General features: G+C 62.8%; 1 protein-coding gene across 2 annotated transcripts in view; it reads right to left on the bottom strand.

The window, feature by feature from the left end:
• Positions 1-12,778, bottom strand: part of FLII (FLII actin remodeling protein) — a 13,398-nt gene extending 620 nt beyond the window's left edge. Inside the window, exons 1-29 of one of the 2 annotated variants that reach the window (XM_058559549.1) lie at positions 12,683-12,778; positions 10,850-10,960; positions 10,478-10,549; positions 9,171-9,251; positions 8,766-8,851; positions 8,468-8,629; positions 8,122-8,225; positions 7,575-7,750; positions 7,327-7,484; positions 6,583-6,667; positions 6,031-6,178; positions 5,711-5,844; positions 5,309-5,521; positions 4,860-5,039; positions 4,204-4,286; positions 4,004-4,078; positions 3,680-3,763; positions 3,402-3,573; positions 2,757-2,861; positions 2,472-2,663; positions 2,068-2,256; positions 1,555-1,694; positions 1,235-1,475; positions 941-1,095; positions 802-862; positions 589-717; positions 407-513; positions 210-315; positions 20-85 (exon numbers count right to left, since the gene is read on the bottom strand). In XM_058559549.1, the coding sequence (XP_058415532.1) occupies positions 20-85; positions 210-315; positions 407-513; positions 589-717; positions 802-862; positions 941-1,095; positions 1,235-1,475; positions 1,555-1,694; positions 2,068-2,256; positions 2,472-2,663; positions 2,757-2,861; positions 3,402-3,573; positions 3,680-3,763; positions 4,004-4,078; positions 4,204-4,286; positions 4,860-5,039; positions 5,309-5,521; positions 5,711-5,844; positions 6,031-6,178; positions 6,583-6,667; positions 7,327-7,484; positions 7,575-7,750; positions 8,122-8,225; positions 8,468-8,629; positions 8,766-8,851; positions 9,171-9,251; positions 10,478-10,549; positions 10,850-10,960; positions 12,683-12,745 (3,678 nt within the window). In that variant the 5' untranslated portion in view covers positions 12,746-12,778. Of the gene's footprint in view, positions 1-19; positions 86-209; positions 316-406; positions 514-588; positions 718-801; positions 863-940; positions 1,096-1,234; positions 1,476-1,554; positions 1,695-2,067; positions 2,257-2,471; positions 2,664-2,756; positions 2,862-3,401; positions 3,574-3,679; positions 3,764-4,003; positions 4,079-4,203; positions 4,287-4,859; positions 5,040-5,308; positions 5,522-5,710; positions 5,848-6,030; positions 6,179-6,582; positions 6,668-7,326; positions 7,485-7,574; positions 7,751-8,121; positions 8,226-8,467; positions 8,630-8,765; positions 8,852-9,170; positions 9,252-10,477; positions 10,550-10,849; positions 10,961-12,682 lie in introns of both variants that reach the window. The other variant, XM_058559548.1, reaches the window with a different exon arrangement.
• Positions 12,779-12,813: the final 35 nt, after the last annotated feature.

Consider the following 12,813-nt stretch of genomic DNA (forward strand, 5'->3'; position numbering starts at 1 on the left):
TCCCCTCCACGGGGCTCACCTGGCAGGCCTTCAGACTCAGTTTGATCTCTACCTGGCTTGTCTGGGTCCCCACCCACATGTAGACCTGTGGGGATGGCAGGGGAGGTGGTCTCATGGGGGACCTGGGGACACTCCTCCTCTCCCGGCTTCAGAACGCCTATCCACGGATGGGTAGGCTCTTTGAATGGGCAGGGTCAGCAGGGTCTCACCTCTTGGCCGTTGTCTAACAACATGATGTCATCATCTGCCAGGTCATCTTGGCAAAAGTCAGAGCATTTCTCAGTCACTGCAAAGTAGCCCTTCTCGTTGGAGCACCTGGGGTCAAGGGTCAGGGAGAAGCTGAGGGTCATAAGCAGCAGTGCCAAGACTAAGGAGGAAGCTGGGGCGGGGGTCGGGCCTGCCTCACCGAAAGAGCCGGGTGTGCTTCATGTATTCGGCGTCATCGTCATAAGGCTTCTGTGCCCCGATGCCCACCCAGAAGAAGTTCTCGGGCTCCTCTCCTTCGTTGATGACCTGTAGGAAAAGAGTCAGTCCCAGCCCCAGGCCCTGTCTGTCCTCACCAGCTTGCCCACTGCACGTCCCAGTCACCTGCTTGCTGTAGGCGGCGTCAAACATGGTGTTCAGGATATCCTCTGCCAGCTTGGCCTCGTCGGGATCCGACGCCCGGCCCACCCATGCATACACGATGCCCTGGTTGTCCTCACTCTCAAAGGGAACCTGGGAGCGTGCAGAGGGTTCGGGTCAGGCCAGCCTACAACCCACCACCCTGACCCACAGTCCTGGTCACACCCACCACCCCACCTTGAGGATGAAGCAGAACTCGGAGTTGAGAAGGCTGGAGTCAGTGTTGATCTGAATGCACCTGGAGGAGGGTGGGGTGTCAGCAAGGAGTCATCGACCCGCCTGCCCACCCCGCGACCCCTCCCCTGCAGCCAGGCACCGGGTGCACAGGGCGCTGCCGTTGGTGCGAATCTGGTAGAGGCTGGGTTGCAGGGCGCCCTGGGCTGCCTTCCTCTTGCCCCGGTGGATGATGAACTTTCTCTTGAAATGGGACAGGAACTTGGGGTTCTCCTGCTGCTGTGTCATGCGCACCACCTGGGGGCGTAAAAGTGTCAGGCCCACCTCCCTGGACCCCCACCCTGCCCATCGCAGGCCAAGCCTCCCCTGAGCCTGAGTCCCACCCCCCAGAGGCTGAGGGCGTGGCCCTGCGCGGGGGTGGGCGTGGCCAGCGCACCTCCAGTTTGCCCGGGAAGAGGCTCTCGAACTTCTTCTGCAGGCTGAAAGTGAAGGTGAGCCAGCCCATGTTGGAGGCTTCGCGGCCCTGCCAGAAGTACACGATGCACTGAAAGTCCTCCTCGGGCTGCTTCTCCTCCGCCTCGGCTGCCGCCTCCTCGCTTTCTTTGCCCTCGGCCCCGGCCCTCTCCTTCTCTTCTTTCGTCTCCTCCTCCTCCTCGTACTCCACGGGGACCCAATACCTGCGGGGTCAGAGGGCGGTAAGAAGAGCCCCCAGCAGCAGGGGAGGGGCCAGGCGAGGGAAGCACACTGAGACGGCACCTGCAGAGGAAGACATAGCAGTCCTGCGTGTAGAAGTGGCCGAACTCCTCCTCGGGCAGCCGCGCGAACTTCTTGCCCTCGAGCACGAAGCCCTCCATGCCGTCCAAGTCTTCGTTCCACTCCTCCATCAGCTGCTCGGCCTGCATGTTACCGTCACTCGTTGGCCCGGGCCGGCCCCTCCTCACCGCACAGGGACCAGCACACTGGCTCCTCCCACAACAGGTCCCATCACCGCCCGCCAGGGCCACGTCCTCCAGCCCCACCTCTAGGCCCGCCCACCTCCCAGGCCCCGCCTCTGGCCCCGCCCAGGCCGCAGGCCCCACCCAGGCGCCCCTCTAAGCCCCGCTCACCTCACAGACCCCCTCTTGGCCCCGCCCACACACCCCTCTAAGCCCCCGCCCACCTCCCAGGCCCCGCCTCTAAGCCCCGCCCACCCCCAGGCCCCACCCAGGTGCCCCCATAAGCGCCGCCCACCTCTGCCCTAGGCCCCGCCCTCCCCCAGGCCCCGCCCACCTCGGTCAGCGCCATGGGCGGCTGCCGCGGCAGGAAGAGCGCGGTGAGGTCAGCCTTCATCTGATCTTTCTTTTCGGCGTCGCGCTTCACCTTCCCGGCGAGTCCCGGGCCCTGCAGCACAGCCTCCGCGTTGCGCGTGTAGTCCACCATCAACACGTCGTCCCAATTCTTGAACTTGGCCTTGAACACCTGCCGAGGGGATGTGGAGTGGGAATTGGGCGTGGCCAAGGCGGGCGTCAGAGGAGGTCCGGAGGCGGGCCCCAGGAGCCAGAGGTGGGAGTGGCGAGCCAGAGGGGGCGGGGCCCGGCGGCAGTTCCGGGAGGTGGGGGCGGGAACGGATGCAGAGGGGCAGGGCCTGAGCGGTCCGCGGGACCCCGGGAGGCGGCGGTGGCCGCACTGCGCACCTGCGCCTCGGTGCCCTCGAGGCTGCGGCTGACCGTGGCGTGGCGCGGCCGGTGCAGCATCCCGCACAGCTCCTGGCCCAGCTTGAGGGCGGCGGCGCGCACCAGGCGCGGGGACTTGCGGCCGAGCCAGATGAACACGTCGGACCAACAGTCCAGGATGTACACGCAGCGCGTGTCCAGCAGGCTCTGCAGCTGCAGGGCCGAAGGCTGGAGGTCAACGCCGGGGCCGCGCCACTGGGGAGAGGTCGCGGCCCCCTCACCCTCCTCCCTGTGCGTATGTCTCACCAGCCGCATCCTAGGCATCAGTTCCACCTTGGGCCGCTTCTTATGTTCCACAGACAGCTTGTAGTTGATCTGCGGCAGCTCCAGGTAGCCCAGACCCAGGCCCACCTGGCGGAGGAAGAGGTGGACGTGGCAGGGAGGCGGTCTGGGGACATGAGCTCCACCCACAATAGCCCCTGATTTGGCGTGTGGCCCCTGCCCTGCTGTGTGCTCTCAGCTGCACTGCCTGCTCCTCTCTGGACCCGAGTTTCCTTCCTCCACCCACAGGTGTTTTAAGGGCATCCTGTCAGTGGAAGGGCTTTTAAACGGTGCTTTCCTTGCCTGCCCTCCTCAGGTCCTTACTGTCGCTTCTAATTCTCTAACTTGTCCTTTTCCTGCTCACAACACCCATGGCTTCCCATCACCTACAGAATTAAGGCAAGGTTCTCAGGCCTGGCACCCAGGCACTTCTCAGCCTCACCTTCTGGAAACACACAGCCCAGCACTGTTTCTCGTGGCCCCACCCAGACAACTTCCAGATCTTTGCTGGGGCTATTCCCTGTCCAGAAGGTGGCAGCCACTCCACACCAAAGTCCAGATGGAACCCACAGCCACCACAGTGACGCGTGGCTCATTCCCCCACCCTGACTGCCCTGCACCCCAGCTCACCTTATACAGCTTGGGCTGGGGGGGCCAGAAGTCATCAGGCACATGCTGCTTGATCTCAGAGGGCTCCCCGCCCAGCACCTCCCAGAACTCTGGGGGCTCCTGGCCCTGCACCATCAGCGTGATCTCTGCCTTCCCTTTCCGCTCGTTCTTGTTAATTTTCTCTGCAAAGAGCCTGAGGGCAGGTGCAAAGCCCTTAGTGAGGCCCATTCCCCTTCTTCGGTGATGATTTTTCTTTGCACAAAACACCCCACCACGTCTGAGCAGAACAGTCCTCGTACCTAGCCTTGGTGGTGCTACTCAGTGTGGCCTGGGCTCCCCGCCACACGTAGATGTCCAGCCCTCGGTCCAGCAGGAAGACAAACCTGGACAGGAGGGGCAGAAGGGGCTGTGACAGGCACGGGCACTGATTGCCCCCATGCCCCTGACCCCACCCCAAATCCCTTCTGATGGAGCTGTAGCCCCCCTTGCTGGTCCTTCCAAGGTCTGTGGGACAGGGGTTAAAGGGGCTGCTGGTGGCCTCTTCTTCTAGAGCCCAAGCTGCCCCTCCCTGGTGGGAGAAGGTTCAGGGTCCAGCGCCCCCACCTCACATCATGGGGGCTCACCTCGGGTCCAGGGAGGCCCCCTTGAGTGGCACGGGCTCCAGCTTGACGTTCTTTTTCCCATACACACGGTACATCCTGGGGGCCGGAGCAAGAGTGGCTGGGTGGGGGCACCAAGGGCCAACTGACCCTAACACACTCCCCCCAATCCTTCCCAGCTGAGTCCAGGTCAGTGCCACCCCCCCACACCCACACCCCCTCACCTGGTGACATAGTGCGTGTCCTCCACAGTGTAGAAGCCACTGGCTGTTCCACCCTCGATGTAGGAGATGTCGTTGTCAAATACCTGTGTGTGAGAGTGCGGGCCTCATCACTGCTGCCCCCCGCCCCCAATACACCTGTCCAGAGGGGACAGCATTGTGTACACTGCATCAGGGGCTACAAATCCCTTATGAAGTTAAAAAAAAGAATGAGATCTGTGTCTAAAAATGTAAACACATTCTGGAGTGTAAGGAGGTACAAACATCAGTGTCTGTAGATACACACAGCACGTTTAGATAAGCATGTATCAGGCTACGGGAGCAAGCAGCTTGACAAAGAGGCAAACCTCGATGAGTCGGTACAAGGGGATGTGGGGGTGTCTACAGGTAGCCAGCTAGCCGCCGGGCCAGCACAGCTCCCTAGCCCTTCTCAAGGGACTCAGGTGCCCTTGGCCCCGCCCCCTAGCCGCTATTGGCCCCACCTCCCCCTCTCTCTCCTGGCCTCCGCTGACCCAGCCTCCCGACCTTTGGCCTCATCTGGCTCCCTTGCCTTCACCCCAGTTGCCCTCCTGTTGCTTTAGGTCCCGACCTCACGACCTGTGGCCCCGCCCCCATCAGCCCGCCCCTCCCCCCACCCCCAGGCCCTTCTGGGGCGGCACCTGCAGGAACTCCTCGCTCTCATCGCCCATCTCCTCCCGCACGGTACGGCACTCAGCGCCCAGGTAGTTGCGCAGGTTCACGGCGTGGATGGCAGAGCAAGCCTTCTTGTCGAGTGTGGCCTCCCCGCCAATCCAGTAGTAAATCTCCCAGTTCAGAGAGCCGCTGTCATCGAGAAAGGTCTGGGACCCAGGTCACGGACTACGTCAGCCTTCACCAGGAAGTCTTGGCTTCCCAGCTGCCCCCAGAGAGGCTGCTCTGACGGGCACCGGCCCCCCCCGGCCCCAGGATGGGCTGCACGGCCACACCTCCGCCTGGCCCTCTCCACCTGTCCTCCGCAAAGTCCTCCCTGCACCTCCCTCACTGAACAAGACTGTGCAGCGGGGGATTCTGAGCCATCTAAGAAGAGGCTGTGGGGGTCATGGAGCCCCCACAGCTGCCCAACCCTCACCTTGAGCACGATGTAGCAGTCGGCCTCATAGAACTTGCCATGGAAGGCTTCCTCCACCAGCACGGGCACGAAGTTCTCGATCTGCCAGATGGTCAGGCCAGGCAGCTGGCCCACGTCCTCCGTGAAGAACTCAGAGTAGTCGAGGCGCGGCTTCTCCAGGCCCTGGTCCCAGCGCCGCACCTTGCCCCCGGGGGCTCGCGCATCAGCGCTCTCCTGGAGGCACGGTCACAGTGCGTGGATGACTGCAGCGACTCAGGCTGGTCTCTCTACTGGCTACCCACCGCAGGGCCTTGGCATGGGCTGCTCTCTCTGTCTGGGGCCCCTCTCCCTCTCAGCCTGGTTCACACTGTCTTGAGCAGAGCCCAGGGCCGCCTGCCCTGTCCAGGCCCGGGCCGGGCTTACCTCCTGCTTTTTGTTCTTCTCCTGGGCCACGTCTGACATGCCCTTTAACACCTGCTTGGCCTGGTCATCCTGGGCTGAGTCCTTGCGCCTCCGCAGCCGCATCTTTCGAGCCAGGGGGTCCTTGGGCCCGCTCCCTGCTTAGGGGAGGGGCAGACAGCTGAGCCCTGGCTGGGCCTGCCTGCCTCCTGGGGCACCCAGCCAGCCAGGGGCCAACTCCATCTCCCAGGGCCCAGAGAGCTGTGTCCCACCCAATTCAAGATGGGTAAGTTGTGGCCCAGAGAGGAGCCCCCGACTTCCAGGCCAGACCTTCCCCTGCTCACCCGCTGCTGCTGCAGCCACTGTGGCAGGGGAGGCGCCCGCCAGCCGTAGCTGGTTCTGCAGCGAGAAGTCGATGTTGTACCACTCGGCGGCACGGTCAGCAGGCTTGGGAGGCATGACCAGGCTGGGGTTCTCCCGCACGTCCAGGACCTGCCTCGTGGGGTGAGCAGAACTGGCACTGAGCCTGACCCCGTCCCCCAGCCACCCCAAATCCAGCTTCTTGCTCCTTGCAGCCGCCCAGGGCTGGGGTCAGGGGGCTCTCATCCCAGCTCTGCGGCTGCCCCTTGTGGGCTGGGTTTCCCCATCTGAACTGTAACCGCGCAGGCTGGCTGTGGGGCTTAAATGACGCTGTTGAGCGTGATATGGACGTAGGGACGTGGTTCTCCTTCTCCCCAAAGGCCCCCTGGCACTGGCCAGCCCTCCAGGAGGCCTCTGCTGGGTCTCCCTCACTCCAAGGACACAGCTTTGCTCGTTCTTTCCTAAGGTCTGCCTGCACCTCCCCCCCTCCGCTCCCCCTCCCCCCGCCCCCCGGTGCCAGTTGGGCCCGCTCCAACCTCGATCTCCGTCAGGAAGTGGATGGCTTCTGGGAGGGTCACCAGGCGGTTCTTGTTCAGGACGAGCTTCCTCAGCTTGGTGCACCTGTGAGGACAGAGCCAGGGCCTCAGGGAGGTGTCAGACGAGGGGCAGGGAAACTTCCGGTCCTGGGGGAGGGGAGGCAGGTAGGGCCAGAGGAACTGAGCAGCCCGGCTAGTTAAGACACCCGTGACTCTAACACGCTGGGAGGGAGGGCAGGCTGGAGCCCGTGGGCTGGAGTTGCCTCTCAACTCAGAGGTGACTGGGAAGTCCTTTCTATGACTTCTGTGGAGCAGCATTTTTCAAAATGGCCTCCTGCCAAATTAAGGGTCCCTAGATACGACCAAGTGGGCACCAAAACACATGTGCTGTCCTCAAATTGGCTTGGAAGCTGCTGGGGGGCCCTCCGTTCTCTGCCTGAAGGACTCTCAGAGCCGGCAGACCATGCTGGTGGACACTGGGACCTCCACAAGGGGATAGAAGTGGCACTGTGTCCCAAACTCACGGGGCTGTGGAACCCCTCTGGCCTCGTCCCTATCAGCGTCCCCAAAGGGAGCTCTGGGGACCCCAAACTGGGCGTCCCTGGCACAGGACTGTGCGGTCTTCAGCCACAAAGCCAAATCAACCCATCTATTTTGTATGATGCACGAAGACTACAGGTGGGTTCTGGTTACGATTCTGGGGTTTTTTATGCCGTGAGCCCCCACCCCGCTGTGCCCCAGAACCTGCAGAGGCTCTCCGGGATCAGCTCCAGGTTGTTGCTGGCAGCCATGAACTCCTCCAGGCTGGCCAGCTTGCCAATGCCCGAAGGCAGCCCGTCGAAGTCCAGCTTGTTGGAGTTCAGGTAGAGCTTCTTCAGCTTGGTCAGCTTGCAGATGGCTGACTGGAGGGGACAGAGGCAGGGGTGGCAATGAGGGGCGGAAGCCAGGGTGGCCTTTGGCCTTCTCCTCCCTCTCCTCGGGCCCAGACGCACGGGCAGGGAGGTGAGCTGGTTACGGGACAGGTTCAGGGTCTCCACGTGCACCCACTGGTCAATGCACAGGGACAGCTCCGTGATCTGGTTGCTGCTGAGGTTGAGGCGGCGCAGGCTGGGGAGGGTGTACAGGCACTCAGGCACCCGAGGCAGGTCGTTGCAGGACAGGTCCACATCTGGGATACAGGGTGGGGTGCATCAGCTGGGGCCCACACAGCGGGCTCCAGGGGTAGCCAGCCCTAGTGTGAACCCCAGCTGCACCACCTCCAGGCTCTGCAGCCTTAGGCAAGTGACTTAACCTCTCTGACCCTCAGTTTCTCCATATGAAGAAACTTCCTCAAACCAGGTGAATCTAGGCATAAAATCTGTGCTCACAACTTGGTGTTATTACTAGGCATCACAATAATGACAGAAATAATCATAACGTAACCACATCCTTTTCCCTCTGGGAAGTGGTCAGAGAAGCAGGGTTCAACCCCTTCCTCCATAAGGAAGTGAGGGACCTGAGGGGACCGGAGCCTGAGGGGGTCACCCAGGGACTGCCAACCTGTGAGGTTGCTCAGGCCCTCCAGGCTGGTGGGGAGGTTGCCCTGGGTGCGCTGCGTGTTCCTCAGGTGCAGGGTCTGCAGGGCCGTCAGGGCCGGGAGCTGCCTGCAGGCAGACGCGGCAGTCAGGCCAGGGGCAGGCCCAGGAGCGGGCCGAGAGGGCCTGCGGGCACAAGGCCAAGGTGGTTGCGGCAGGGGGGATGGGGCGTGATGCGAAGGGAGGACGGGGTCTGAGAAGCACAGCCCACACGGCAGGGGTTGGGGTGTGGCCGGGCCAAAGTGGGAAGGGCCAGGGCTCGGGGGAGACCAGGGACCAGGCCAGACTCCCAGGGAGGGGGCGGCGCCGACCGGAGCTGGGCGTGCAGCAGCGGGTTCCCGTTGAGCACAAGCGTCTGCAGGTGCACCAGGCGGCGCATCTGCGGCGGCAGGCTCTCCAGGCGGTTCTCGCTGAGGTCCAGGTACAGCAGGTCAGTGAGGTTGATGAAGAGCTGGTTGGGGATGGTGTCGATGCTGCAGGCGAAAGGGCAGGAAGCCAGGCAGGCGGGGCCGCCCAGTCAGTGCCCCACGCCACTCCAGGACCCACCTGGCTCCCTGTGATGTCTCCCAGCGGCCCCCCCGCCCCTGCCGCCTGCCACCAGCCAGGCACCTGTTGTGGCTGAGGTTTAGCACCAGCATGTTCTTGGCGTTCTCTAGCTCCCGCGGGCACTCTGTCAGCTGGTTGTAGCTCAAGTCCTGGACAGGAGGGATGACGGTGGCTCAGAGCTGGCCCCACCCCGCCAGTCCTCTGCTAGGCTGGGGATCAGGCAGGGCACTGAGAGGGGAGCGGATGAGGGAGTTTCAGGGCCAAAGGGAGACAGCGGGACCCTGTGAGGAAGGGTGCCTAGACGAGGGATCTGACTCTAAGAGTGACTTTGGACAAGGCACTGCCCACTCTAAGCCTCAGTTTTCCCATCTGTAAAATGGGATAACAATGGCCCCAGGGACCATTGTAGTGAGTGGGGACTGAATGATGGGGCCGGCACGGGAGCCAGGTGGGTGGGTAACCACTGACCAGGACCGAAAGGTCATCCAGCTTGAAGATGTCATCGGGGACTCCGGAATTCTTCAGGCTGTTGGCTCGAGCCACGATGGCCTGGGGATAAACCACAAGAGTCGGTGACTCCCAGCTTCCACCCCCATGAAGGAACAGAGAGATCAGGGAGGGACACTTCCTCAGGAAGATCACCGGAGGCCAGGCCGGAGTGCTCTCCTCCCCTGGCCTTTGCTCATAGTCCCTCCACCTGGCGAGCTCTTGCTATCCTCCCTATGAGCTCCTATTCCCATCTCAAAGCCCAGCTCAAATGTGCCCCAGAGCCCAGCAGAGGGTCCTCAGGGAACCTTTTCTGATCGAACAATCCCTATTCTTCCCAATTCCAGAGGGCAAGATAGGGGTGCAGCTCTGAGTGAGGGTTTCTACACAGAGGGAGAAAGTTGAGCCAAAGAGAAATCAAAGTGTGGACCAAGCACAAGTCTGTTCTCTCTCCCTGTCGGGCTGAAACCTTCTCATGCTACAGATGTGCAGAGAGTACATGCAGGATGGCTGAGGGGAGAGAAGACAGGCCAGGGGGCAGTGCCATGACTGCAAGTGACAACAAGACTAACGGTAGCCGCCACTGTTGACACTCTTTCAGCCCTAACGCCTGTGTGGTGCCATGCTGCTCCCTCACAGAGGACACGGCTAAACCCTCCCCAGAAAGGGAAAGGACTTGTCCAAGGTCACATAGGCGGGAAGGGGTAGAGCTCAGATTTGAACTTGGGCAGCCTGAGTCCAGAAGCTGTGCCCTTAACATCTCGGGGCTCCAACCTTGGATGGGAATGACTCTTGCTGTGGCCTGAAGGGTCTGGGACAGGGGCCTGTTGTTTTGGGACGTCAGAGGCTCCATGGAGGGCAGTGGTAAGCAGACCACCTTGACTGCGTCCCCCACCAGCCAAACCCCACCATACCCCAGCGCTACCACTGCCTGGCCATGTGACCTCAGGCAAGTGACCTGCCTCTGTGGCCAAGTGTCCTCATCTGTGAACTTAGTGGAGGCCAGGATTATATGAAAAAACCCTCATGGAATAGTTGGCACACTGCTCAGCTGGTGTCAGCTGTTATTATTGTAGCTGTTGTCCAAAATGGGTGGGATTTTGGATTTTTAACCGTTTTCCCCATGGGTGACTTAACATAGGGCATCACTGTTATCCTCTCCCCTTAGGAGCAGACCCCTGAGCCTCACACACTGATGGCAGAGGTGCTGGTCCAGCCTGGGGTCTGGCCCTGCCCTCATGCCCCTGGCTGGGCTCCAGCCCCCACTCCCGAGCTTGGCGAGCACTCACCCGCAGTGACGGCAGGCTGGACAGCTCCCCATGAAGCGTGGTCAGGTTGTTGTGACTCACGGATAAGTGCTCCTGGGCCAGGACAGGGGAGCGGAGGCTCAGCAGGGCGGGTAGGGTGTCTACAGAGTCCCACCACAACCTTCACCACCCAGGGCCCTCAGCCACACAGGCCCAGTCCACCTCTGCAGCCTCCCTCCCTCACAGACCGTCTCCACTCGCACATCCCCAGGGACAGGGTACCACTTCCCCTCTGCCAGCTCTGCTCGTGGCCGTCAACGTCTTCCTCTACGTCGTCAGCCTTCTGCACAGGCTCTGCCCCCCTGGCCCAGCCCCATACACAGGGACTCTCCCTGCCCACCCAAAGCCCCTTACCAGCTTCTGAAGGGCAGCCAGCTCCTCCGGCAGGTAGCAGAGGCCGGTGCGGTTCAGCTTCAGCCATCGCAGACTGGTCATGGCCTTGACGTTCTCAGGGAAGTAGCCACCCTGGGAGGTGTGTCACGGTGAGGCTGGTCTGGGAGAGGGGCAGCCCTGCTCTACCACCCTCTGCGGCCCCCACTGCCCATGGGAGCCTTTACGAAGCAACAGAGCCACCTCACACCAGCTGTGTGACCCTGGACAACTCTGTGCCTCAGTTTCCTCACCATAAAATAGGGCTAATAAAAGCCCCCTCAGGACTAAAGTGTTGTGAGGACCAACGAATTATCAGGATGGCTGGCGGCCAAAGATCTGTCTCTGCGGCTGGATTCTGAGCCTCAGGAGGCCAGGACGGAGCTGGCTTGTTCCAGGTGACATCCCCACACCCAGCTATGTGGTTACCTCAGCTCAAACGCCTTCGCCTGGCATTCCCGGCCCTGCCTGGGCTGCCTGGGGTGAGGGTACCCCCTGAGGCCCTACCAAGGCCCTACCTGCACCACCACCACCACCACCCTCCCCCCGCCATCAGCACATAAGCCATCTGTAGTCAGGTCCAGACCCCCCTGTGCCCCAGCCTGCACGGGTCTGCCTCGATCATTCGTTCATTCGTTATTCAATTCCTCACACTCAAATGCCCACCTCAGTATCCCAGCCCTAAAGGCAGGGAGCCGCGGGCAGCACGTGCCTTCAGTGCCCTTGGCTGGTGTCCCCTTCCCCCTATGGCCACATTCCTGGCTGATAACTCAGACTCTTCCAGTCTAGAAAGGCCACATGGAGACCCCAGGCGACAGTGGCAGGAACTGGGGCCCAGGAAAGCGGTGTGGCGGCCTGTGCATGCGGTCAAAGGTGTGTGCACATGTGGGTAAATGCAGGAAGGACCTGCCTGCTTCCCTGGCCCTGGCCAGACCTCTGACCCCAGCCAAAGCCTAGGTCCCCTGACCCTGCAGACCCAGGCTGACACTACAATGACCCCAGCCGGAGTCTGCCCAGCCACCCATGCTGCAGCCCCAGCCGACCCTCCCAGGACCAGGCCAGCTCTCACCTCCACTCCTACCCTGCCTCCTCCCTGGTCACCAGCACTGCCCACCTCGTTCCTGGCTCTCTACAACTGCCCACCCACTCGCTGGAAGGCTGGGCTCCGGTTCCTGTGGCCCTGGTCTGTCAGTCCACAGCTGCTCAGACAACTGCCACCCAGGGCCTCAAACACCTGCCCGACACACTCTCCATAGCAACTAATCCAGGCCGCCAAGAGGACGACTTTAAAGCCCCTTCACCGGATGAGAAAACTGAGGCTCGAGAGGGGAAGTGACTTGCTCAAGACCACAGAGGATGGAGGTGGCGGCGGCGGGGACAGGGCAGAGATGAGTCGGCTCCAGACCCGCCCTGGGGACAGCCAGGGGCACGGCTGTGAGTCAGAGCCTGGTCTGGGCGTGTGACCTCAGAGGGGTGGGGAAGGAGGGCCAGGGAGGAGGACAGGCTCGCGACCCCCGAGTCGCTCTCTGGCCCAGGCGGGGCCCACACCCCAGGAAGGGACACGAGGTGGGGGCCCGGCCCACCCCCTAGCGTGACCCCGAGCCCAGGCGTCCGCGCCGGCCCCGCCCGGCCGCGGTCTTCCCGAGCGGCACTGGCGGGGGCCTCGGAGGCCCGTTCGCGGGGCCTGGGCCCGGGAGCGCCCCACCCCGGTCGCCCGCAGTCCCGGCGGCCAGGCTCTGAGGCGGGCGGGGCAGGAAGCGGAGAGCCGCGCGGGCGCAGCGGCAGGGACGGCCCGGAGGGTCCGGGCCGCCGGCTCACCTTGAAGTCGTTGCCGCTGAGGTCCACGCCGCGCACGAAAGGCAGCACCCCGGTGGCCTCCATGGCGCCGCTCTCGCTGCGGGGCGCGGGCGCGGGCGCGGGGGACAGCCGCGGGCTGGGCCAGCGCCGCC

This window comes from Diceros bicornis, chromosome 18, assembly GCF_020826845.1.
Source record: "Diceros bicornis minor isolate mBicDic1 chromosome 18, mDicBic1.mat.cur, whole genome shotgun sequence".
Classification (NCBI taxonomy): domain Eukaryota; kingdom Metazoa; phylum Chordata; class Mammalia; order Perissodactyla; family Rhinocerotidae; genus Diceros; species Diceros bicornis.